The sequence below is a fragment of the Artibeus jamaicensis genome, unplaced genomic scaffold (assembly GCF_021234435.1).
Source record: "Artibeus jamaicensis isolate MK-2021 breed Jamaican fruit bat unplaced genomic scaffold, CSHL_Jam_final contig_471, whole genome shotgun sequence".
Taxonomy (NCBI): domain Eukaryota; kingdom Metazoa; phylum Chordata; class Mammalia; order Chiroptera; family Phyllostomidae; genus Artibeus; species Artibeus jamaicensis.
The window spans coordinates 894,197-918,904 of NW_026521850.1; the positions used below are offsets into that span (position 1 = coordinate 894,197).

At 64.4% G+C, this 24,708-nt stretch overlaps 2 protein-coding genes across 3 annotated transcripts; both read right to left on the reverse strand.

Annotated features, from left to right (window-relative positions):
• Positions 1-2,414: 2,414 nt before the first annotated feature.
• On the reverse strand, positions 2,415-16,104 carry RABL6 (RAB, member RAS oncogene family like 6). Of its 2 annotated transcripts, XM_037127680.2 has the most exons (15): positions 15,727-16,104; positions 10,705-10,839; positions 10,108-10,155; positions 9,101-9,153; positions 8,635-8,726; positions 7,672-7,812; positions 7,430-7,535; positions 6,584-6,687; positions 5,102-5,400; positions 4,792-4,942; positions 4,312-4,464; positions 3,991-4,216; positions 3,518-3,689; positions 2,982-3,025; positions 2,415-2,903 (listed from the first exon to the last, which is right to left on the reverse strand). In XM_037127680.2, exons 1-15 carry the CDS (start codon positions 15,854-15,856, stop codon positions 2,724-2,726), a joined length of 2,034 nt encoding a protein of 677 aa, XP_036983575.2. In that variant the 5' UTR covers positions 15,857-16,104; the 3' UTR covers positions 2,415-2,723. The 2 variants fall into 2 exon arrangements, with proteins under 2 accessions (XP_036983575.2, XP_036983576.2); XM_037127681.2 differs by lacking the exons at positions 9,101-9,153; positions 10,108-10,155; positions 10,705-10,839 and having other exon boundaries at positions 15,727-15,817.
• A 332-nt stretch (positions 16,105-16,436) lies between these two features.
• On the reverse strand, positions 16,437-24,487 carry CCDC183 (coiled-coil domain containing 183). The gene is made up of 14 exons (XM_037127682.2): positions 24,418-24,487; positions 23,819-23,940; positions 23,280-23,357; positions 22,963-23,130; positions 22,626-22,730; positions 20,610-20,732; positions 19,407-19,532; positions 19,264-19,318; positions 18,735-18,835; positions 17,956-18,116; positions 17,629-17,797; positions 17,419-17,529; positions 17,243-17,339; positions 16,437-16,616 (listed from the first exon to the last, which is right to left on the reverse strand). The coding sequence occupies exons 1-14, from the start codon at positions 24,485-24,487 to the stop codon at positions 16,501-16,503; spliced, it is 1,602 nt and encodes a 533-aa protein (XP_036983577.2). The 3' UTR covers positions 16,437-16,500.
• Between the last annotated feature and the right edge of the window lie 221 nt (positions 24,488-24,708).

The following is a 24,708-nucleotide window of genomic DNA, read 5'->3' on the forward strand; positions in this document are numbered from 1 at the left end:
TTAGGCTGACAAACTGGTCTGTTCCACCCTTAACACTTGGTATGGCCCCGGCCAGAATGATGTCCCCAAACAGCACATCTGGGCCCTAAAGGCCCCTCTCCTTTGCAGAAACCCCTGGCTCCAGCTATTTTGGGGTGATTCAAACTCACCAAGCTCACTGGGGTTTCATGACAAGGCTGGGAGAGTGGCCCCTGGCTCTGCAGCCTGTGTGCCGCATGCACCCCTTGGCGCTGCGAGACAACGTGGGAGCCAGGGCTCCTGGCTGCCCCTCTTCCCCTGAGTAGGGAACCTGGCCAGGAGGCCGGCTGTCTGTGGGGGAGGCGGGGTGGTGGGTGGTTTGGGCTCCACCCCTTTCTCAGGAGAGGCCCCCCCAAAGCATCTCAGGAAGTTTCCATGGAAACCCGAGGTTCCACGCCCCCGCGATGCAGCTGGGTTGGGGTCCACCCTCCTGTACTGGGCTCACATTCAGACTTAGGCCACCAGCCCCTCTGTGGCGCCAGGGCCCGACAGGCTGGTGGGGGGAGGGGCTCAGATATCGCTAAGAGGGCCGCAGCCCTTCACACAGCCTGGGGAGTGTGCCCCTGGGGGAGCTGGGGAAAGGGGGTGCTGGGCCTTCTCCTGTCAGGACTTCTGGTCGGTAGACCCTGTGCCCCAGGTGTACAAGGGGCTGCTGGCCAGCAGGGCGTCTCTTCTGGGTCAGCGTCACCAAGGTCCAGCGCTTGCCCCCATCCAAGCCTGCTGTCCACCCCAACTCTGTCCCTGGTTGGCAGGACCACCCCCCATCCCCCCTCCCCTTGCTCCAAGCCAGGCCGGAATCGGGCCGTAGGATCGGGTGAGGCTCCGCCCCAGAGAGGTGATAGCCTGGCCTCGCCGCTGCTACGGTGAGAACGACACCCACCCTATGGGGCAGGTGGTCGCCCCGCTTGGGTCCTAGGCCTAATGAGCTTCGGGGTAGGCCTTCGCACGGCAGACCCTGACCCCCAGTCCCCGGGCGCCCTCGCAGGATGGCCGGGGGCGGGACCCCATCCTTGCGGGTGCCCACCAGAGGCAGCATACGGGGCAGCAGCTTCCGACCCCTTACCTGATCGCTGCTCCCCCGCCGAGCCGGATGCGCTGCGCAGGCCCAAGCCCGCCCACCAGCCCCCGCGCCCCCACGTCCCCGCCGCATCCGCGCCGCGTCCCCGGCACCGGCAGAAGCTTCGAGGCAGCGGAGCGGAGGCTGTCCGTCCGCTCGGTGCTGCCCCAGGTGGCAGCCGGCGGAGCTGCACTTAAAGGGGCCGTGCCTGGGGCCCAGGACCCAGGTGGCCCCTGGCTCCGCACTGGTGCTGGGCTTGGAGCTGCAGGAGGCGCCGTGGGGCACCCATAAAGTGCAAGCCAGAGGTCTAACCAGGGGACCTTCCGGTTCTGCCGGCTCTCACTGGGCAGCTGGCCATCTGGAGGGGCGAGGGAGCAGGGCTCTGGAGGAGCCCTCCACCCTGGCCGGGGTTGTGGACATCTCCCGGAATTCACACCGGGGCTGCGCCCAGGCACGAGCAGATGGGCTGCCCTCCACCCGCCCTGCTGGCTCTGTGCTGCGGTACTGAGGCGCCAAGCTCTCTGCAGGTACCTGGGGCCATATGGTCCCCAAGCTGGACCTGGGCCTGAAGCCTTTCCTGGAGATTCTCGACTGGTGGCCCCCACCCCACCCAGCATCTGGTGTCCCAGCCCTGGACAGGTGGGCAGGTGGCAGGCCCTCCCCAGCACAGCGCGCTGCCAGGGAACGTTCCAGCTGGGCAGAGGGGCGCATGACACACACCCTTGGCGGCAAAGGGTGGGGACCTGTCCCGTCGTGGGTCTGAGATGTGGGCCCTGGGCAGGTTCACGGGCCCCATAGGGATGGTCTGCCTCACAGGCTGTGGGCCAAAGGGTGTTCCTGCCTATCAGCTGGGTGCCTGCCTAGTGACTGCTGACCCACAGCCCCTCACTCCTACCCCAGGTTCAGAAGCAGAAATTGAGGAAAGGGAGGGCAGGAGAGCACCCAGCCACCACCCTCCCACCAGGTGCTCGGCCTGCCCACCAGGAAGGCCAGAGGGGAGACTTCTGGAGGGGACAGGGAGGTAGTCAAGGCCAGTATGGAAGCCAGCAGAACATGGACACACCTACCCTCAGAGAACTGGCTACCCCCCATGTATTCCTGGGTGCAACTGCCCAGCCCCAATCTAGACGGCCTGGGGCAGACATGCAGGACAGTGACCACGCCAGCCCAGCCTGGCCAGCACGTGGCTCTCGTGGGAAGCCCTCCTACCCCAGGTGAAGCTGCCCTCCTGAGAACAAAGGCTCTGGCCCAACAGCAGGGAGCCCAGGGCGACCGGGGCAAAGGGGCCTGCAGGCAGCCCTGGGAACCGAGCAGCAGGAAGCGACACACAGACACGCGGTAAAACAAGAGAGCTTTATGGTCGGAGATCAGTGTGGAAGGAGAAAAAAGAACCGAGGGAACTGAGTGAAGACACCCCGGCCCCGGATGGAGGCGCACTGGCGTAGGCGCAACGCGGAGCGTAGGGCCGGCAGCTGTGGCGCCCGCGGGAATCTGGGCCGCATGCGGGATCCGGGCAAGCAGGGGCTGGGCGGCGACCACGGCGCTCCCGCCTCTGTAAACAGCCTTGCCGGCGCAGGGCCTTAGTCCCTCCCTGAGAAGCCGCGGGGCGGCGCTGCGCGGAGTGGGCGAGCCTGCCAGGGCGGCCGGCCTAGAGCTCCTCATAGTCCCCGCCCCCGCGGAGGCGGCCACCCGGGTCCCCGCCGCCCAGGAAAGCCTCCAGCTCGTCCACCGCTGTCCTCTCGCGCCGCCGCCGGCGCCGGTCTTCGCGGGGCTCCTCCTTGTCCTTGCCCTTCTTGTGTTTGCTCTTTTTCTTCGCAGTCTTGTCCTCCTGCGGGCGCGGCTAGCGTCAGCAGGGCACCGGGACCGGGCCCCACCACCACCCGGTCCCTGCACAGAGGAGGCGTACCTCTCGGCTTTTCTTCTTCTTCTTCTCCTTGGATGGAGGCTTATCTGCGCGGAGGGGACACATCAGCTCAGCCACCACTACAGGAGCCGCCCCTCCCCCACCCGCCCTTCAGCCTCCGCCACGACACCTGGCGCCGCTCAGTGGCTCAGTAACAGGCCCGGCTCCACGCCTCCCCCCACAAGCCTGGGAGGTCCTTGCCTCTCCCTCCCCAGGACCAGCTGACACTGCGCCTTGGGGCAGAGCTGGGCTCACAGTCCCAGGTGAAAGGCAAGGGCAGGGAGCTGGGGAGACTCCTCAGGCCTGAAGGCCATGCCAGCGTGTGGGTTCTCTACCTCCTGGGTGGACACCTGGCCAGCCCCCAGCCCCGAGTCACTGGAGCACAGATGGACCCCAACCAGGGCTGGGTGGGGAGCAGGCGCAGGAACACACGGCTGGCTGCGGGCCCTGCAGGGGTGGCCCTGTTGCTCTGAGGACACCCAGGGTGAGAAGGAACAGAAATGTGCCCCCTGGCGGCGCTGACCCAGGCTTCCAGCTACCTTCGCCACTGCTCGCCTTGTGACCGGTCTCCTCCAGCCCCAAGCCGAAGAGATCCACGTGGTCCTTCACCCTGAAGGATGGGACGCGGGGCTTGGGGGGCTGGGGCGGTGGTGCGGGGCCGGTGTCCTCCTCTGTGTCGTCCGAGGGTTCCTCTCGCACAGGGAACTCGTCCTGGAGGAGCAGGCGGGGACGCTGCCTCGTCACCCCGTGGTTGGGCTCTGCCACTTCCCGGGCAGGTGACAAGCCCCCTTGAGGGGCCGTACTTGACCCAGGGTCGGGGGACGGCAATGCCCGTGTGTGGCAGCCAGGATGTTGTCACCGTGGTGACACGGTGAGGGGCAGACAGGCCCAGGCTGGGGGGCTGCGCAGGATGGCCAAGGGCTCTGGCTTCAGGGTGATGTCCCCCAGGCTCCCGGAGCTCCCAGCCTTTCCTGCCTTTCCCCGTCCCTGACAGGGCCTTGGGGTTCCTCACCACTCTCGGGGGTACGTCCAGGTCACTCTCGAAGTCAGGGTCATCCATGACGAAGGACAGCATCTGGGCAGCGATGGGCCCCTCAGGGTCGCTCTCTGACGATGCTGTGGGTTCTTCTCCCTTCCTGTCCTCGGGCCCAAGAGCGGAGCCCTCGGCGGGGGCCCCGGGAAACTCTGCTGCCCTGGGGGCCGTGCGCCTGCGTGGCCCAGGGGCCTTTGCAGAGGACCTACCGGAAGGGGAGGTGGTTTGGGGCCCATGCCTGCCTCCCCCTCTCCTGGACCCCCTACTCCGCAACCCACAGACTGTTCACAACCCACATACTGTTCGGTCCCTGGCTTGGAGCACTTCTGGGAGGCCGGGGCTGCGGCCTCCCTGGGGACCGGGCCCTGGGGCCCACCGGGTGGCTTATCTTCAAGGTCCACGTCATCCTGGAAACCTGCCACCATTGGGTTCCCTCCTGGGGCCTCCCCATCACTGCCAAAGAGGGACAGGGAGGCCAGAGGTCACAGGAGGGCTCGGCCCCCGGCCCCCGAACCCTCCGGGACCACCAGCACTGGGCACCAACCAGGGCTGCTCCCCTTGGGGCTCGTGTTCCCATGGGGACAGATGGGGGGCCTGAGGCTGAAACAGGGCCTGCTGTCTCCCTCAGAGAGTGGGGTGACGGGCGGGGGCTCACAGGAGGGCTCAGGCACTCAGGTAGGAGCAGGCTGCGGGCTTCGTTCTCCCGTTTGGTTTTAGAGGGACGTGGTCGCACAGGAGACGCCTGTGTGGTATGTGGGCAGGACTGAGTGCCACCCTAACCTGTCACTCTCTGGGGGGACCTCGGCCTCGACTCTCCTGTCATCCTTCGGGGGGGCTACGTCGTCCAGGAAGCTGTGGTCCAGGCCACCCGCAGGAACAAACTCCTCCACGTCCCGAACTTCCGCTGGTGCCTCTGTGGCTGGGACTGGATCTGTACCCGCAGGGACGGGACGCAAGCAGGGGTGGGTGTGTGACTGGGCCGACAAACTACTCACCCAGAAGTAGGAAAGGGGGAGCCCACAGGGCTTCGCAGAGGGTGCCATCACAACCCTGCCTCCCATACCTCCCGAGGTGCCGCCCGGGGGCCTACCTGGGGCAGCAGGGGCCACCTCAGGAGCTGGCGCAGTCCCGAACAGCCGGGAGATGATGCTGCGTCTTGGGGCCGGGGCGGGGGCCACAGGGTGTGCTGGGGGCAGTGGAGCTTCCGAGGGGGATGATGGGGAGGGGCAGGTGGAGGGGGTGGGCTGTGGGGTGCTGGGGCTGCAGCTCCCCGTAGACTGGGCACTCAGGGGCACCCCCGGCGACTGGGACCCAGAGGACAGGCTCTGCCCATTGGCCACCGGTGGGGACGAGTGGCTGCGGCTTCGCACCTCCATCATCTCGAGGAAGCTGGGGGCATACAGGGCAGGAATGCGAAGCCTGCCTTCCTCTCTCTTCCTCTTATTTGTGGGGACACTATGTCCCCTGTCCTCAGACATGGCCCCTGGCACCAAGCAAAGCATCCCTGGGGGGGGGCCTAGGAGGAGGGCCGGGCTGTCGTGCCCTCCACCCTGCATGCAGGCCGCAGGGAGCAGGGTCCCCGAGGTGGCGGCCGCCCTGCTGCCCTCGGGCCCAGGGCTGCTGTGCTCTACGGGCCGGAGCCCCAGGGGCAGCAGGCAGGTGCCTGGACAAGCCGCCCTGCCTGGAGGAGGGACTTGGATGCTGGTGTCTGGTGCAGGCTGGGAGTGCAACCTATTCTCTAGCCCCATCCTCAGCCACCCATCCCACCCTGCACCCCTCAGGACTGGAAGGCCCCTCCCCACCTGGGAGCCCTCCCAAGGCCAAGGTGCTCTCTGAAGAGCTGGCTTATGCCACCTCCATCCGGGAAACTGAGCTCCCAACATGGATGGTGGCCTCAGCCCGAAAATGTCAGGGAAGGAGGCAGGTCTCCCTGGGGCCTCGGGTGGCACATGGCCCTGTCAGCAGCACCTGGCACCACAAGCCAGGTGGCCAACAGGCGAGGCTGGTCTGGACAGAGGCAGGGGCAGCGCCAGCAGACGCCCTGCCTGTGGGCCTGAGTCCCCATAGCCAGGCGACCATCCGGGAGGGCAGCTGAGCAGCCACCCCTGGTGAGCGGACTGGTCCCCATCGAGGCCCACAGGCTCCGAGCCCCCAGGGTCCTGTCGGGACAAGCGAAAGGGCCCGGCCCCAACAAGCCCGGTGGGCGGGGTGGCAGCGCTCTTCCTGAGGCCTGGTGGGTTTCACCTAATGCGGAATCTACTCCTTCTAGACAAGTGCTTGCTTTACTGTGAGTATTTCATGGTTGACGTTAACCGTGGAGAGGCCTGGTCCAGGGACAGACAGGCTGCAGGCCCTGGGCCCAGTACAGCCGCCCCCACCCCTCCCTACGAGGCCTATGTGTGCCTCTCTCTGAGCCCCACTTTCTGGTGGAGACGAGTGGCATTTCTGGACACACACAAGGCACCTAGGCTGACTGGGCAGCTGGCACGGGGGCACTTGCCCACTGTTGCCCAGACAGACCCGGGCACAGGCCCTGGTCCCCCCTGCAGCAGCCCCAGCCCCGGGGACATACATGCCGTAGTTCTGGTCCTCAGTCTCCTGCTGCACGGACAGCTCCTCCAGCGTGGCGTCCATGTCCAGCTGGTTGGTCTCCAGCTGCCGTAGCAGCGTCTCCCGCTGCAGGAAGGAGCAGATGTCTGAGGACAGGCTGCTGCAGGGACCACCCCACCTCCGGCTTGTGTGCCCCCCGCCGGCGGCGGGTGAGGTGCCGTGGCCGAGCACTGGGCATGGAGACCTGGAAGCTCCCGACTTCACCCCGATAGCCAGCACAACTCCTGAGGTGCTCGGTGCGGCCACAGTGACGTCAGTGACAGCGACAAAGCCCTGCCCACACAAGGTGCCCCCGAGGTCCAAGATGTCCCACACTGGCGGAAAAGCTCCTGTGTGTGTGTTTGGGGGTGGGGGTGGGGAGACGCACCCTCTGGCATCAGAGCCCCGCCCACTGCCACTGGCAGCCCCACCTGGCCAGCGGGCCAGGCCTGGAGCTGTTTGCCCAGCAGGAGGCGCTGTGCACCTTCGGGTGCATCCCCTCGGCTACTGGGACAGGCCTGGTCCAAAGTGGGGACGGCTGGCCCGCCCCCGCGGTCAGGGGAGCTGGGCGTCTGGGGTGTCTGGGGTGTCTTCGGTGAAGGCACAAGGGCCACAGAAGCACCTTGCAGGGACCAGCGCCCAGGCTGGGGGGGGCCACACAGGAGCACAGTTCTCTGCTGACACAAGCGCCCACATGCGCTTGCAGCTACACGGGGCTCAGAAAGACGGGGTCCCAGGCCCACCCCGCAGAGAGGAGGGACCTGTGCCTGAGCAGTGGCCGCAGCAGACCACCGGCCGTGCCTGGTGGGGGGCGCGGGCCAGGGCTCACCTGGAGCTGCAGGAACGGGATGTTGAAGAACTTGTGAAGGTACTTCAGGCCGAAGCTGTTCTTCATGGAGGACTCGGCGTAGCGGAAGTAGGAGGAGCCCGGCGGTCTGCTCGCGGAGGGGACGGAGTGAGACTGCGCGCCCGGCGAGGGCCCGAGCTGCCCCAGTGCCCCCACTTCATCCGAGGTGCCTTCTGCCGGCGACTTCCCCTGAGGGGCCCTGGCGGGGGCCCGACGGCACCCACCTGTCCAGGCCGTCAATGAGGTCTCGCACGTCGTCCGGCAGGACCACGCGGTGCTCACCCATGTCGCGGTAGTTCCCCAGCACGCACACGGGCACGTGGGGCGGCACCTTGGGCAGCTCCCGCAGAATGTAGGTGAAGGTCCTGCGGAGGTGTGTGCGGGGGGAGGCCGCCTGAGTGCCCCCGAGCGTCCTGGCCCCGCGGGCCCCCACTCATCACCTGCCGCCCTGCCTTCCACAGCCTCGCACCTCCGGACCCACAACCCCCAGCTGTGCCCGATGTTGGCTGCCCTCTCAGCCTGCCTGCAGCTCTTGGGGTCCCAGGGGCTCCCCAGGGTGTCCCTTCCCTGACCCGGGGCTTGGTCCTTCAGGGACGTGGGGGTCCACGTGGTCCCTGGCACAGGGCCCTCAGCTCCCGTGGGGCTGATGGCTGTCCCACCTCACCGGGCAGTCACACGGTAACCGTGGAAGAGTGACAAAGAAAGCCAGGACAAACAGCGGTCAGTGCAGCGGCCGCCGGGCCTCGTGGCTCCAGCGGAGGCCCTGGCGGGCGGCCCCGCCCCCCGCCCCTGCTTGCGGAGCCTACTCTGGAGCCTCCCGCCGAGAGGGGTCTCAGTCGTACGTTCTCCTGGCACAGGTTGAAGAACATGGGGGGTTCCTGGTTGCCCCCAACAAAAGCACCACTGATCCCACCCAATTTTAAAGTCTTTTCAGGAAAGACTGTGGGGCTGTGGAAGGCCCACCCGCCTCCACCCAGAGCCAGCCCGCCTCCAGGCACAGACGTGGACGCCCCAGCTGGCCCACATCCACGTGCATGGACGCCCAGAGGCGTCTTGGCTGGGCTCTGTGTGGCTGCAGTGCCCACGGCTGGCCAGCGAGGAGCACTGGCACCGCGGTGACACCGGTGGGGCTGCTGCGCGGGGAGGGAGGTGGCGGCCCTCGGGGCGGGGCATGTCCGCGCCCTTACCACTGCTTGGTGATGTCAAACATCATGACCACCCCGTGGCAGTTCTTGTACACATCCAGGAACTCCGCATCCAGGGCCATCTCGGACTCGGCCTGGGATGGGAGGGGACCGGTGTAGGTGGTGCAGCGGGCAGCCCCCACAGGTGGGGACCTGCAAGCCCTGGCAGAGCCCAACTAAGACGCCCACCCTCTGCAGAGACAGCGGGTGCCTCTGTTTCGGAAAGACACGCAAACCGAGCCCCCAGGAGCCACACCCACAGGAGCCGGGGCCACAGCAGGAAGGCACGTTCCGTGCTTTTAGGACCTGAGGCCTCTGTGACCGGAACACCCACTTCGGCCGGTTCACCTAAGTCCCGGCCGGGCCCCTCCGACTCCGCGTAAGGTCTGGTGTGGCAGCACGCGGTCCTGAGGGCAGCTGGGACGGGCAGGCGGGGGGCCTGGAAAGCAGGTGCCTGGGCACCACCTACCTCCTGGGGGTCGTTCTCCATCTTCAAGCCGTCACCGCGCTTTTTGCATTTTCCTTATTAAAAGACACAAAAATGACCAGGTGGACCTGCAGGGCCCGAGGAGGGCTGGGGCAGGAGCAGTCTTCCTCAGGTCCCGGCCCCCGCACACGCCCGCCTCACCGGCAGTGGGCAACGGTCGGCCTGCAGACCTGGGCGCGGAGCCCCCACTCGGCTGGCACTGCAGCGGCCCCGCCCCAGCCCAGAGAAAGACCCCAGCAGGCTGCTAATAGCAGGGCCTCCTTCAAGGCTCAGCCTCAAACGCGGCACTCCCTCCGGGACCGACCGGGCCGTGGCCCGGAGAGGGCACAGCCGAGCGGCACTGGCCAGCCCGGCCCAGCCCCCAAACTCACAGAGGCCCAAGCTCACGCTGAGCACTGCTGACCCTGAGTAGCCAGGAGCCTCCCCAAACGCACACAGCGGAGGCACTTCTAACTGAGAAGGGACAACTGTCACCAGAAACCCCAGGGTCCCCCGGGCTCAGGGCAGGTGACTAGGCGAAACAAACGAGCAAACCAACCACGTCCCCAAACAGACTGGGGTTCATTCATCAAAAACCCAGCATCTGCCCCTGTTCCCAGCTTCTCCCTGAGCCCCCCACTGCCTCCGGCCCACCCGACAGACGACGAGCTGGGTGGCAGAGACAGGACCCCCCCACCCTGCACTGGGTGGGGCCCCGTGGGTGAGAGCAAGGTGTGCCGGCCTCGGCCCCGCCCTGCCCCCCCGCAGAGGTGGGGCAGCAGCCGCAGACCCGGGACGGACAATGGCTGCGGCCAGCCCTCCCACGGCCCGGGCTCCCACAGTGAGAAGCGGATGGTCACCCCTGCCCGGTGGGCAGAGCTGCCGCCAAGGCTGACAGGGACCCACGACGGACAAGGACACACAGGGGCCCCGGGCAGAGGACGGGGGGCCCGGGGCTCTGCTGTCGACAGGGCGAGGGAGCAGGCCTGTCCGAGGGCGGCACGGCTCACCTTTGTCCACCACATCCCAGACCTCGACTTTCACGATGTCGTCGGTGGCTAGAGCGGGAAAGCAAGAAGACTGGTACCGGCTCGTGCCCGGGCCCCGCACACGGCCCCTCGCTGGCGGGGAGGCTCACAGGTTCCGAGGGGAGCCCCAGGGCACTGTCCCCCGCCCTGAGCCCCACGGCAAGGGGTGCAAGCCCGCGACAACAACGCCCAGGGCAGCTCCTCGGTGTCCTGTGGGGCCGCCTGCTGCCCTCGGCAGTGTCCAGAGGCCGCCAGGCGTGTTCTGTCCATCAAGTCCTTTGGGGACGGGGACTTACAAAGCCCGAGGCAAAGGCCTGTGGTGCAGTGGGGGCTGCTCGCCGAGCGGCCTCGCCCATTTCTCTGGCTGGGGGCTTCAGGGCACCCCAAAAGTGACTTTAAGGAGAGCCATGATAGCCCGAGGTCACGGGGCTCCCAGGGGCTCCCACCAATGTATGGTCTCCATGACGACGCCACGCCAAACAAGGAATCTCCAAGGACCCACGGCCGAGGAAGGGTGATGGGGAAGCCCACCCTGCAAGTGGCACCCACTGTCCTGCCCCGAGTGCCTGCTGGCCTCACCCTTGTAGCTCCAGTGGATGCTGGTGACCTGGATCTCCTGCGTGGGGATGTACTCCTCCACGAACCTCTTTCCCTGCAGCCGGTGCCACAGCGCGGTCTTGCCCGTGTTCCTGTCCCCTCGGATCACTATCTTCACTGGCGGGGGTGGGGGGGGAGGGGGGGAGGGCAGATCAGGTAAAGAAACCAGACCAGCGTCGACCCCCCCACCCCACAGAGTCTGCGCCCACAGACGCACGCTCTTCTGCCCAGACCCTGGCTTGCGTGGCTGTTGAGCAGGGAGGAGCCAGCGGGGATGGCGCACGAGGGCCCACGGCCGGCTTACTGTACACCCAGGGCCGCTGGGCGGCCGGGCCTCCGATGCGCCCTGTCTGCAGCGCAGGACCTGGGAGGCACCCCTCGTGGGCGGACCCGGCAGTGCCTGCCCAGACTTCCGACCCCAGAGCCGGACTCCAGCAGGGCTCACGGGCTCCGGGGCCAGGGCAGGCAGCCGGCGTGGGGCGAGCTAGTTTCCCAGATCCCCACAGTTCACTCAGCCTGCTTCCCTCAGCTCTGTGTGTTCAGACAGTGGAGCATGCAAGGACCAGCACACAGGGGAGCCTGGGAGCAGCGCCGACAGGTGCGGCCTTCCACCATGTGGTGCAGGGGCTTTTGTTTTTAAGATTCTGTTTATTTATTTTTGGAGAGGGGAAGGGGCTGAGAAACATTGATTGCTGCCTCTCACACGCCCCAGTTGGGGGCTGAGCCTGCTACCCAGACACCTGCCCAGACCCAGAGTCAAACCAGCGACCTTCTGCTGTGTGGGACGGCACTCAGTCCACTGGGCAACACGGTCAGGGCTGTGCGGGGCTTTTATTCCTCTGTTTGCCTGGTATGTTTCTATTCTTTGAATGGTAACTCTTAAGTTTTTCACATTCACGTTTGCGCTAATCAAGTCCTAAATGAATAAATGTCTTTGTCTTCCTCTTACATGACACAAGGACTTTCAAATGCCGCCCTTCTGACCAGCTGCACCCTGGACGATGTGCTCACTTCTGGGGCTTCAGTTTCTGTGTCTGCATCCCATGTTCGCCGTCACCGTCGGCACTGCAACCGCCCCACGCCGAGAGTTTACCCGCACCCACCCGTTGCAGCGCACTCCTGCCCTGGGGCTCCCAGGGCTGCTCTGCGCACAGTAGGACATCCATCGTGGGTGGAACCAGCCTAATTGTAGCTGCTCCTGAACCACGGCTTGCCTGGTGTGGAGCACCAGGCGACAGGACTGTCCCTGAGGCCACCCGGGTCACCTGCCCCCGCCTGTCCCTCTGGGGGCGGTCTTCTTGCTCTGGTTGCTTCCTCATCTTTCTTTCTGGTTCTGAAAACGTCTGGCGGCATGTCCAGCTGCAGATGGTACAGAACAGACACCTCACAGTCTCATGTGCCCCATGAATGATGGGAGGACCCCCAGTCTTCTCTCCAGAGAGGCCTCTTCCTCATCCTTGCCGGCCTTCCCGCCGACACCTGCCCAGCTCGGCAGCACATGTCCTGCTTCAGCGGACTCACTGCGCTGTGCTGGCCTATTCACGTTACCGACACACCCTCTCCTCCTACACGAACACACCCAGGGTGGCCTACACGAACATGACCAAGAGCCAGAAGCTGCTGCTGACCATCCAGACGGGCATCGACAACCTGTATGTCCGGCTCATTGGCATCATCCTGCCCCCAGCCCAGGTACAGGGATGGGGGGGCGGGCGGAGTGGGGAGGGGAGGGGCTGTGTGCACAGGGAGCCTGAGAGGGGCCCCAGAGGAGCAGAGCGTCTCCGCCTGACAGGCTGTCTCCCACACGCACTGCCCGTCCACAGTCTCGGTGGTCCCCGAGTCCCCTCCTCTTTCGCCTCGGCAATTCAAAAATGTTTGATCTCTACCCTCTTCCAGCTTTGGAGAATGCGAAGTTTTATTTTGTACCAAAGTGAAATCATTTTAAAGCTTGATGTTTACTCATTTTAAAAGTTAATTAAAATAATTCCCAGAATATTGGAAATAAATAGAATTACCTGGTTTCATTTTTTAAACAAAAGTAACTAATGCTTAGTCTTAACAAAGTCAAATCAACCTCAGAATCCGAGACATTGGCTCAAATAAGCTGAGTGAGTTACCTGGAAAACCTTTAAGTTCACCCCAAAGTGGTACGAGCAGCCCTTTACTTAAGAAGCAAGTGGCACCTTGGCTCCTGTGGCTGTAGATTGAGCACTGAACTTTGAACCAAAGGTCACCGGTTCAATTCCCAGTCAGGGCACACACCTGGGTGGTGGGCAGGTTCCCCAGTAGGGGGCGTGTGAGAGGCAACCACACACTGATGTTTCTCTCCCTTTTTCTCACTCCCTTCCCTTACTCTCTAAAAAATAAGTACATAAAATATTTACCAAAAAAAAGCAGCATGTGGTGAACTAGCTGGTTCCCAGACGGACAGACAGCAGGTGTCCACCCCTCAGTGAAGACGGGGCGCGGAGGTCGGGGCTCTGCCGCCAGCCGTGACTGCTTTTACCCAGACTCGGTGCTGATTCACGGACAGCCCACACTCCCTCACAGTGAAAGCCACCGTCCTCCACACAGAATGAGAGAGCAGGCGGGCTGTCTGAGAGGTCCCTGCTGCGGGCGACTCGGGTTCAAACACTCCCCATGCCCTTTCGCTGCGCAGCCGTCTCCGCACACGGATCACGACGGCAGATTCCCAGTGGGTTCCCTGCTCCCGACAGCCCACTGCCAACAGTGGAGGTTTCTCCCCTCAGAGCCCTTCGCGGCTCTGGCCCCCAAAGTGCCTGGGAGTGGGGGCTGCAGGCTGGGGCCTCCCGCGCTTCCCTCCAGCCCTCACCGTGCTCCGTGTCCTCCACCCCTGTCCGTCACGCCCTGTGCTCCGTGTCCTCCACCCCCCACTGGAACGCCAGCGCCACAAGGTAGAGGGGCAGCTGGGTCTTCAAGGAGGAACACGGCACACACGTGCTGAATGAACGGGTGCCGGAGAAGGGACACCCACAAGGGCCATGTGGCATGTCGGGGGCAACAAAGGCCTGGTGACCTGCAAGTCGACCCCACTGGGACAGCTCGGCTCATTCGCCCACGCGGCTGTTTCTCTCCCAAAGGAAAAGCCCTCTCGCCCTGCGTCAACCGTCCGACAGGGTTCCAGCGAGGAGGAGTTCCAGCCCACATTCAGATCCCTGCCCTGCGACCCGGGGCTGGAACTCAGGCTGCCCTCTATCCGTGGCTTCGCTGTAAGGCACGGTCCTGACACTGCTGACGGACTGTGTCCTGCTGCCACAGAAGGGTGGACCAATTCAGGTCACACTCTTCCTGCCACTCGACAAGCAAATGACTTCTAGACTACAGAGGGTCCGGTGTCTCGTTCAGGCGTTGATTCTGATTTGGCCCTGACACTGGGCCCTGGGCGTGTGTGCCCAGGGGTCACTTCTCATGGCCACTGCAACGTGAAGCAGAGTGACTGCCCGCCACGCCCCAGGAGGACAGCATTTCGTGAGAAATGTACACTTGGAAGTCGAGAGTCAACAACAAAGTCCCGAGTCTGCGACTGTCACATTGCTGGCTTGTTGCTCTAAGCCAGGGATCTCGGGAGACAGAAAGCAGAGACCCTCTATTCCGCTGACTAGTGACAGAGAGCAGGAGGCTTGGAAACTGCTTGTTGTTTGAGGGGCCAGACCACACCCAAACTTCTCCCAATGTCACCACCTTTCATCAGGGAAGCCAAACCCGGCCCCCCACTACTGAGGGTGGGGTTTCCTCTCCTGACAACTCCACTGCCCCCCCCAGGGGGCGTGGCCATCAGGGAGAGCTTTCTGGAAGGTGAATGTTTCCAGGTCAAATTTCCAATGGACTGGAAATACACTTAAAATAATACTGTAAGTAATAAAACTAAATCAGGAGTGGAAGCGCAGATATTAAAGATCTGTGAAGCACACACTCGGACTCCTCTCTTCTCCCGGCATTAGAGAACTGTGAGCAAGGAGTGAGAGGGACACGTCAGCAGCCACTCTCTCTCAAACCTGCGGGGAAGCCTCTCGAGTCAGTTTCTCAAGCCTGTGCACTGTCACCAAAGTACGTCACCACCGCCTGGAAGGCTCCCCTTCAGGGTACAAAGGGGGAGAAAGGCCCAAATTTTGGAGCACCTATGAAAATACTTGATAGGGAACCACGTAAAAGCAGAGAACATAGAAAGCCTTTACATACTGCTAAGAAAGAGCCAGCGAGATGGAAAAACTTTAAAGAGGTCAGGAAGACAGCATTTAGGACCTCTGACGTTTACATAATTTATAAGAGGACTGGAAACGTCCGGCGCTCCAGGGCACCTGTCAAGGGCTCCTCTTCCCGCAGGGAAAGGGCGGTCTGGTACAGACAAGTGACAGTCTGTGCCCGCCAGAGCTTTTCCAACTATGTCCCTTACAAATGCTTCCTTTAAAAAAGGGGGTGGGCAAGAACGTGTGGCGTCTCTGATATCACGTCTTCAAAGATCCCAGAGCGCGTCCTACCCGAGCCAGCAAGATTTCGCCGCCCCTCCGCAGGTGACCCCAGATCACGGATGGAGAGCTCGTCAGCCCTTTCAAAGTGTCACAGACCGCAGAGCTCTTCCCACGTTATGTAAGAATCCCTCCCGGACGAGGTCACCAGGACCCATCGCGGCGCCGCAGAACGCACAGGGAACGGGGACCGCCTGGGCCAATTTCACTGTGCGAACGAAACACAAGTTTCCTACCCGGTCGAAGGGCACGGTCGGAGGACACGGTTGGAGGGGAGGACCCGCCTGCCCGTCCACCTTACCCCACCCCAGCCCACGGCGCCAAAGGAATGCTCTAAGGCACCCGCGACGCGCCGGCGCACCCCAAAACACACGAACAGGATCTGCCAGGATCACCCCGCAAATGGCGAGGGGCCCGAGGCGCCACAGGCCCCTCAGCGCTTCCCGGGCCGGTTTCTGCGGAGTCCCAGGGGCCGCGGCCAGGGCACCTCACTTCCCACGCCCCCGCACCCACTCACTGTTGTACTGCACTCCCTTGGCGAAGCGCCTCTGCAGCGCCTGATTCATGGACTGCAGCCCGGCGGGGATGTTCTTCTCGCGGCCCGGAGCCTGCTCCGACCCCACCAGCTTCTTAAGCGCGGAAAACATCTTCCCGCTTCCGTGTCCAAGCTCGGCGTGGCTCGCGAGCTCAGCGGCGGCGGCGGCGGCGGCGGCGAGGCGCGGATCGCACCATGCCCCGCGTCCCGGCGGCCGGGCACCTGCTTCGGAGGTCTCCCGGGGGCTCAGCCGCGGCGACTCCGCTCCGGGACCCTCGGCCCCCCGCACAGCCACCCTCCGTCCGCCCGCGCTGCCATGTTGGCGCCCGCTCAGCGGGACGCGCGGCTACGGGACGCCTCGAGGGCCAAGGGAGTGCGGCGGCGCGCATGCGCGTGGGTAGAGCGCGCGGCTACGGGGCACCGCGAGGGCCACGGGAGTGAGGTGGTGTACGGGTGCTGGGCGGGTGGAGACGGTGCCCCGGGTTTCAGCTGAAACCAACACTTCGGCCACATCTGCCCGGAGACCCCTTTTCTTACTCTCACGCGTGGAGTCTGTGGCCGCGCATCCGCAGCGAACACCACACTTCTCGCAGTCTTCCCAACGTGATCCCCTTATCTGCGCTCCCCCCACCCGGGTTCACCTACTAAAGCTCTTCCAACCCTTCCCTCGAGTCCCCCTAGCAATTATGGCAAAATGTTTATTTCTCTAACAAAACGGCTGCCTGGGGACGGGGGCAGGCAGGGTCCCGTTCCGGGTCACTTCTTCTTCTTGGCCACCTTGAGTTTCCCCTCGATCACGCGCTGGGCCTGCCCCTTGATCTCGGCCCGCGAGGGGACGTAGCTGTGGTCCACATCGGCGAAGTGGAAGGTTTCTGGGGAGGAAGTGGCGGGGAGCCGGGTTTTAGCTCCTGGACTCGCCCGCCACCTTCATCCATTATGGCGCCAGGTGCGGACCACATTTTCTATGTTCCTGGTCCCCTAACATTTGGGGTCTTACAGACGGGGAAGGACAGCGCCCCAGGGCTACCTAGTTGTTAGGGGCGAAGGCTTGCCCTGGGGGCGTCGCTCTTGCAAACTGACAAATTCGCAGCCCCCCACCCCTTAACAAAACCTCACAGCAAGCCACCATTCCTCAACCCAACTGACCCCAGTCCAGGGACCAGACAGCTGGGCACAATCCCCAGGGCCCCAGCCCACTGGAGGTGCTGATCTTAAACTGTCGCGCCTGCCATTCCCACAGACACCCAGGAAGGGCTCCTCTCTGCCGCCTGACGGGCACCAGTGCTCCCCGGGTCAGGACGTGTGACGAATTCTCCTCTCCGTGTCCTAAGTCCCTGACACACCCTCTCCTCCTCCGTGCCTCCTGGATGCTCCGGTCGGATGGAGCTAGCGGCCTGCTGCCCAGCCTCTGCCCCTGCACAGCTCGGTCCGGCCATCCCCCCCACGTCCTGCCCCTGTGCTGGGCAGCCTGGGCCCCCAGCCCCCACTGAGCCCGTACCTATCATGTCCTCCTCCAGGTCCTCAAAGCTGATCCTGGTGTTCTGCTTCTCCTTCAGAGTAGAGGACTCCAGGGCATCCCTCACCTTCGTGTTGATCTGCAGGGCACGGGGGACTGCTAACGCCGAGGGCACAGGTATTTGCAGCCCACCCCGCCCTCCAAGGCCACAGAGCTACCTCCTCTGTCATGGACAGCGTCCGCACTCTGTTGGCAAGATACAGAAGCTTCCTCTCGCAGTACGCCAGCTTGCCGTGCACGTCCAGGTTGTCCGAGGGTGCCACTTCTTTCTGCAGACCAGGAGGAGACGCTCTGCTCCTCTGGGGCCCCTCCCAGGCTCCCTGTGCACACAGCCCCTCCCCACTCCGCCCGCCCCCCAATCCCTGTACCTGGGCTGGGGGCAGGATGATGCCAATGAGCCGGACATACAGGTTGTCGATGCCCGTCTGGATGGTCAGCAGCAGCTTCTGGCTCTTGGTCATGTTCGTGTAGGCCAGCTGCAGCCGCTCTTCCTCCTCCCTCAGCGTGTCCTTCATTTTCTTCAGGACGGAGTCAAAGCTGTTGAGGACGGCAAGGAGAGGTGTGCAGGCCTGAGGCCTGGGCCCCTGGCTCCTCCGAAGAGCACAGGCAGGTGGTTGGTGGTGCCTGCACTGGGCTCAGAGCCTGGTGTGCCGCCCCGGGGGCCAGGGGGCCGGAAGGCAGGGCGCCCTGGGCACCTGCTGGAGCTGGGCGCCTGGCGGAACTTGAGCAGAGCCTCCTCCGTCTCCAGCCTCCTCATCAGGGCCCCCAGCTGAGTCCGCCTCGCCTCACAGTCCTCCATCTGCAGCTCCAGGCTGTCCTCCGTGGTCCTCTGAGCCAGGAACTGGCCTGTGATGTCCTGGTGGCACGAGCGGAGAGAAGCTCCTGTGGGCCAGCTGCGCAGGACTCACAGAACTGCCTCCTTCCGGGTCCTTCCCCGTGGCCAGCGGTGGTGTCCAGTGCAGCTGGGCACTAGGACGTGGGGGGGCATCGGGCGAAGCACTTCGTGAGTGTCACTGCATGAAACCCTCATGACAAGCAGAGGGCAGACACCCGAGACGACCACTAAGAGACGCGAGGCTTGTAGGTGCTTGTCTAAGGGTGGACAAACTTGGGCCAGGGATGTGGACGGGAGCACAGGGGTCACTAACAACACTCCCAGATTGGACTAAAATAAAAGGGGGGGCAGTGGAGAGGCAGCCGCTCATTGTAATGCTGGCGGTTTGAGAAGGGGGCTCGGCTGGAGGCCACACCCTAGGCCTTTGGGTCCTCAGATTCTGTGGCTCCGCGCACCCCCTGGACCATGCTGGGGTGTGCCAGCTGTGCCCTGGGGGAGCCCTCTACTCCGAGCCGCAGGGGCCACAGCACCGTGTACTCATTCACTCAAAAGCTGCTTGTGGAGCCGGATCCAGTTGTTGTGTGTGTGGGGGGGGCACCCGCCCTTCCCCCAGTGCCCCGGACACCCAGAGAGCAGTACCCAGAGGTGGGAGCATCGCACAGCCGACTTGATTTTCTCCACCATAGCGGTCATGTTCGTCTGGTATTCGACGTTGGCCACGGAGGCCTCTCTTTTCTTCACTGAGCAGAGCAGAGGGAGGGGGCGGGGGTGCAGGGGTGGGTGCCCCGCACCCGCCCACTGTCAGGGCAGGCCGCCCGAGAGCGGAGTCCGAATCACAGGCACCTGCACGTGAACCTGCTTCCTTCCTACGCAGCCCTTCGGGGACAGGGCCATCCAGGGCAGCCCATCCGGAGGAGGACGGGTGGGGATTCCGGGGACTTCTCAGAGGCAGTGCAGTGCCCAGGGGAGAAGGCAAGGGTTCAGCCACACGTGGCCACGAGCCCAAAGCTGGAGCCTTGAAGCTGGCAGCCAGGTGCTCGGCCTCTGCAGAGGCGCCTCCCTCCCTCCCTCGGGGCGGCCTGGCCTCGGGGCGGCCTGACTGGGCATTTCGAGCCAGGGCGGCGTCTGGGGGCCTGAGCAGGGGACGGGCAGGGAGCAGAGTGCTGACCTTTCAGGGTCTCCATTCCCATGAGATTGGAGGGGAAGTCCAAGTCCCGACGGCCCTGGTTGGGGGGGCAGGTCAGCAGCACCCCGCGCTGGGGGGCGGCCCCTGTGCCTGTCCTCTGGCCGAACGGGGTCATGGGTGCTCACCCAGCGGTATTTCTCACTGGTCTCCTTGGTGTGGATCTTGTCAATCAGCTTCTTCTGCTGGTTCAGCCTGTTCTCCCGCGCCCGGCGTTCCTCGATGAAGGTCGCCTCCCCTTGTCTCATGTTCATCTAAGGACACAGGGCAGTGGCAGGGGTCCGTCTCAGTAAGGCCCCCCACGTGCTAAGCCCAGGGGTCACTTTCAGTCCCCATCTTCCTAGATTTGGGAACAGCCTTTCAGGCTGCCGGCCAGGACTTCTTCCTGCCCCACAGTGCCTGCCGCTCTCCCCACCCGCTGGCTTTCCGCGGTACCCTCCGCCGTCCCCTCCGCCTGGCCTCTTTGCCTGGCGGTGCCTTCCCTCCTCCCCCGCAGTCACCCAGGTGCAGCTGCCCCTCGGGGGCTCCCCGCTGCCTCCCCGCCAGCCCCGCTTGGAGTTCACTAAACTGGATTGTGCATGTCTAAAAACGAGTTGTCATCTTCCTCCAGACCTGGGCTCTCCCTGTCCTGCTCCCGTGGCTAATGCCAAGAGCAGGTGTGTCTGTCCACACCGGCTGACGCCACCTGGAGGCCGCTCTGCCCCTCACTGTTCACATCCAGCTCAGTGCCACCTTCCCCGGGGACCTGTCCAAGGCCTCTCAGCTCCCGCTGAGCCTGCCCCCTGCCCCCTCCACTGCTCTGGCCCCAGTCTCTGCAGCCAGAACTCACCTGCTGTGAAACTCAAACCTGATCGCACCTCCCCTGTGTCCGCCCCGGGCTCCAGGTGAGATGGGGGCAGACACCCGAGTCCCAGCTGCCCGCAGCCAGTGCACCTGCTTTCCGGCTAGTTCCTCTCCAGCGTGGCGCCTGCTGCGGCCCCACCACGCCCCAGGCCCAGACGGCCCTGACTCCAGAGCCCCTCACCACCACGGCCCTGGGAGGCCAGCTCCCATGGCGCCTGTGTGACAGGGACGTCTGGGTGAGCAGCTGCCCCTCACACTGCCCCTTCATGAGGATGGCCTTGGGGCGCCTGGCACAGACTAGGAGAGAGGGTGGCTCCGCCAAGCCCAGGCCAGTCCTCTCCCTCCTCTGTCTGTCCGTGGCTTCCTGCCTAGTCGGGCTCCCTCTATCCAGCCCACAGTGGGGCAGCGCAGGCTGGTGGGGGGCTGCTAGACTCCAGCAATCACAGGCGGTGAGGGCATGGGGGTGGCCTGTGGGGCCCTGAGCTCACCTTGACCTCATCCGTAATCATCATGGCGTCCTGGGACATAATAGTCATGTCCGACAGTTCGGAGCAGTACTCAGCCACGAGACTCTGCAGTTTGTCCAGCTCCGTGGGGTATCCCGCCAGCTCCTGAACACGGACAGGAGGGGCAGCACGGGTGGGCCCAGAGCCCGCGGTCCAGGGCTGTGGGCCGACTGCACACTGCCCCCCGCTCCGCAGCCACTCCCCCGCCCCGCCCGGCGTCCCTGCGGACCCTGCAGGGTGGACCAAGCCTGCACCCAGCCCCCGTCTGGGAGCTCGCTGAGCATGGTGGCCTGTGGCCCCACCCCCTGCTGGGCACACGGCAGGTGAAAGGAAGTGTTTTGGGAGGGGTGCACAGTATCCCCCTGGGGGGCTGTCCCACTGCCCTGGGCTGGACAGCCCAGCCACACTTCGGCCAGGTTGAGATGGGGTGTCCTACCGTGTGCGCTGACACCCAGGGAGACCCGCTGCTTGGGAAGTGACCAGAGGGGCTGGAAATGGGTTTGGGGTCACAGACTCAGGGCTCAAGGTCAAGGCCATTCTGGCCAGCTGGTGTGGGACCTTCAGAGAGACCCCTAACCTCTCCGAGTGTCCCTGTCTGTATGAAGGTGATCTCAGCTTTTCCAGAAGGGTGCTGTCTACAGAGAAGGTACCGTGAGGTGCTTAGCACAGGGCCAGGGTCAAAAAAACGTCCAAGCTATCTGGGCTCCTCACATTTTCTCATTAATAACTACAATGTAGCATCTTCACTGTTTTTTTAAAATGCAGGTAAGCCCCGGCTGGTGTGGCTCAGTGGACTGAGTGCCGGTCTGCAGACCAAAGGGTCGCCAGTTTGATTCCTGGTCAGGACACAAGCCTGGGTTGTGCACCAGGTCGCCAGTAGGGGGCCTCCAAGAGGCAACCACCCATGGATGTTTCTCTCTCTCTTCCTCCCTCTCTTCCTCTCTCTCTACAAAATAAATAAAATCTTTAAAAAAGAATGCAAGTGACCACTGGTGCTATTTTTTAAAAATGCGTTCGTTCTGAAAAGATGAGGAGATGCCCCTGGGGGGCACCCTGGGCCCCAGAGGAGGAGGAGCTGGGCCCTGGAGGACCTGGGCTGGGCCCTGGGCGGGAAGGTACGCAGGGCCTCCGGGTGCCTCCAAGGGTCTGGGGACTGGGGGACAAGGTGGAGCATGAAGCTCTGCTGCCTGGCTCTGGGGGCCTCTGTCAGGAGGGGGGTGTGCCCACCGGTCCCACCCCACCCTCCTCCCAAGCCACAAGGCCACCTGTCAGCTTGCAGGGCTCCCCTTTCCCAGCCTCAGGATGAGGAAGATTGAAGGGTTCTCTCACTCTACCTTCCCCTCCAGTCAAGCTGTCCCTCTGCCACCTGGAACCCAGCCCCCTGTCCTCTCCATCTGCCCTCTACCGTCCTCCTGGCCTGCGGCAGGCACCTGTGCTCTGCCCTGGGGGGCCAGACGGGGCACCCTGTGATGGGATCTTGCCCCAGTACGGGCTCACGGTCCCTGGGGGCTTCCTCCGAGCCGCCTCCATGGGGAGCAGGGCCTCTGGTTGAGACGCGGTGGGCAGCACACTGAGGCCGCCGGCTTGCTCTGAGGCAACGCACCCTGTATCTTGGAGGACTCCCAGGGGGCGCGAAGGGCTTGTCGCTTGCCCTCACAGACCAGGCAGTGAATAAAAATCACACTCACCGCCCAGTACATGCGGGCAAGTGCACGCCCTTCTGGTAGATCCCTTGAGATGCCTTCTTTGAGTAGCGATGGCCAGGTCTTGAAGGAATGTTTCTTAGGTGCTGGCACCGCTGCTCAGAGGGCGCCCAAAGCAGGGTTCAGTCCTCAGGGTGCTCGGCCAGGATGGCTGCAGGCCTGGGGGCGGCCCTATCCCGGGGTGGGGGTTCCACCCCCACTGAGACCCCAGCCCTTTGCACTAGCTGGGGCCGGTTGCAAACCCCTGGCCCCTCCCACCCAGCTGGGCTCCCTGGCCTTGGGTGAGGGGGCTCACTTTCTTCAGATAGTCCAGCAGGTCCACGTACAGCAGGTGGATGTTCTGGCTCGTGGTGATCTTGATCATCGTCTTTTCGATGTTGTTCTCCAGCTGGCGGATGACCTGGGGACTGCCCAAGGGCACAATGAGAGCCTGACCCCCTGGAGAGGAGGAGGACAGCCCTGGGGGGGGGGTCGTCTCATTCATTCGGCCCCGCCTGCTCACGTAGCCCCGCCACGCCCTTCTTCGCAGACCAAGAGGCTCCACCCCTGCCGTGCCCTACCCCAGGAGTCCCACCTCCGACCCCGGCGCCCCGCCCCGCCCTGCGTGAGGCCCCGCCCCGCTGCCCGGCCACCTGCAGCAGGCGCAGCTCTTCCTTGGTGGCCGTCGGCTGGTTCTGCAGGCTGGCCAGCTCCAGCTGCATGCTCTCCAGCTGCTGCCCGCGCCGCCGCGCCAGATGGATCAGCGCGTTGTGCACGTTCACTCGGTCGAAGACGTACTTGCGCAGCTTCTCCCGCGCCACCTGGGTCGGGGAGGGTACGGCGCGCAGAGGATCCTGTGCCTGCCTGCAGCGGCGGGTGGGCAGGGAGGGCCCCTGCGGTGGGAAGCTCGTTCTGCCCCCCACTGGCTCGAAGCGTTTAGTGGGGGCTGGGGTCCCTCCTGCCGCCGTACCTCCATGGTGCAGCGGCAGTGCGCCAGCCTCGTGGGCACATCCTTCCCGCAGGCCTTGGAGATGGACCGCTGGTCGTCCTGTGGGGCAGCGGCAGCTGAGCTGGCGGGCTTCTCTGCGATCCCTGCCGCCAGCCCCGCCAGGCATTCTCCCAGGGCTGCTTCTGCCCGTGGCAGCGCAGCAGCAAGACCCCAGGAGGTAGAGCACTACAGGCCCCCACCCAGGCCAACCCAGCTCAGATGCGATGGGGGTCCGGAGTGGAGGGGCCGGCTCTCTCCTACGAGGCCAGAGAGCCCGAGGGGCCACTGCGGCAGTGGATAGCCCGGGAGAGGGGATCTCATCAGGGACACTGCCCACCGGACTCGCTGCAGTGACTGGGGCCCAGAGCAGTCCCTGTGAGTCCCTCCCCAGGTGCATCGGCTACAGAAGTGAGTGGGGAGAGGAGCAGAGGGGCCCCCTGCCGTCCAGCTGTGTGTCTGTTTCAGCACGTGCCCACCCCACCCACACCCCCAGGCAGCAGGGAGGGGACCGGGCCGTTCACCTTCTTCGCCAAAGCCCAATCTTGGGCCCCCTGACGGATGTTGCTGCGCAAGAGCGCCTGCGTCGCCTTGTTCTTGGCCGTCTTCTCTTTCACGGCCTGGGTCTGCAGCGTCCGGCATTGCTCTGTGGGCACGCCAAGGTCAGGGCGGCCAGGGTGTGGGCCCAGGGCCTGGCCTCCCAGGATGCGGGAGCTGGGGAGCCTCCGCTGCCCTGCTGCTAACTCCCACACTGCCTGCCGTTGGGGCTCCGGGCCCCACTGCTCAGCAGTGCTGGTCTGGGTGGCTGTGCTGAGTGGTGGGGACGTCCCATGTTCCCTCCCAGACCCGCTGGCCCACGGAGGCAGCTGGGTATCCTCCTGCTCCCTCTGGCTTTGGGGTCCACAATGCATTCAAACCTCCGTGAGACCCCCAGGTTCTCCTCACCCCACCCCTGCCCCCTGCTGGCAGGTCCCTTTGGTGCCTTCTGCCAGCTCTGGTTGTGGGGTAGGTGATAGGGTCCACTAGCCTGTTGGCCCCGGACCGTCCCTGTTGGGAAAGTCCTGCACCCAGAGCCCCTGAGCACGTTGGGGGTCAGCCACCAGTAGCTGCAGGGGCAGCTCACCCTGGAGCCAAGTAATGGTCTTCAGCTCCTGGATCTGCTCGTCCATGTCCGCGTCACTCTGCATCCTCATGGTGGCCAGAGGGGCCCTGCCTTCCGGTGCCGCTTCTGCTCAGCAGAACCGCAGCTCAGACTGTCCCCAGAACCTCAGCCCATTGTGATGGGGGCCAAGGTTCTCAACGCCCAGGGAACCCTGGGATTCCTAGCCCACCACCGCCTCTGTCCCCAGCCAGCCTGAGGTGGCCCCCTGCACCCTTGGGTCCTGTGACTTCCTTCTGTCCAGGGGTGCAGCCC

What these genes read in the sequence shown, in the direction of transcription:
- RABL6 (XM_037127680.2), bottom strand. Translation starts at nt 15,856, where the DNA reads ATGTTTTCCGCGCTTAAGAAGCTGGTGGGGTCGGAGCAGGCTCCGGGC. An exon ending in CAAGGGAGTGCAGTACAACA is followed by an intron (nt 10,840 to 15,726) that starts GTGAGTGGGTGC and finishes CACCCCCGCCAG; the next exon opens with TGAAGATAGTGATCCGAGGG. An exon ending in TCCAAGCCAGGGACCGAACA is followed by an intron (nt 4,217 to 4,311) that starts GTATGTGGGTTG and finishes CCCTTCCGGTAG; the next exon opens with GTCCTCTGCAAAGGCCCCTG.
- CCDC183 (XM_037127682.2), bottom strand. Translation starts at nt 24,487, where the DNA reads ATGAGGATGCAGAGTGACGCGGACATGGACGAGCAGATCCAGGAGCTG. An exon ending in ATTGGGCTTTGGCGAAGAAG is followed by an intron (nt 23,358 to 23,818) that starts GTGAACGGCCCG and finishes GCTGCCCCACAG; the next exon opens with GACGACCAGCGGTCCATCTC. An exon ending in TGCGATGCTCCCACCTCTGG is followed by an intron (nt 18,117 to 18,734) that starts GTACTGCTCTCT and finishes TCGTGCCACCAG; the next exon opens with GACATCACAGGCCAGTTCCT.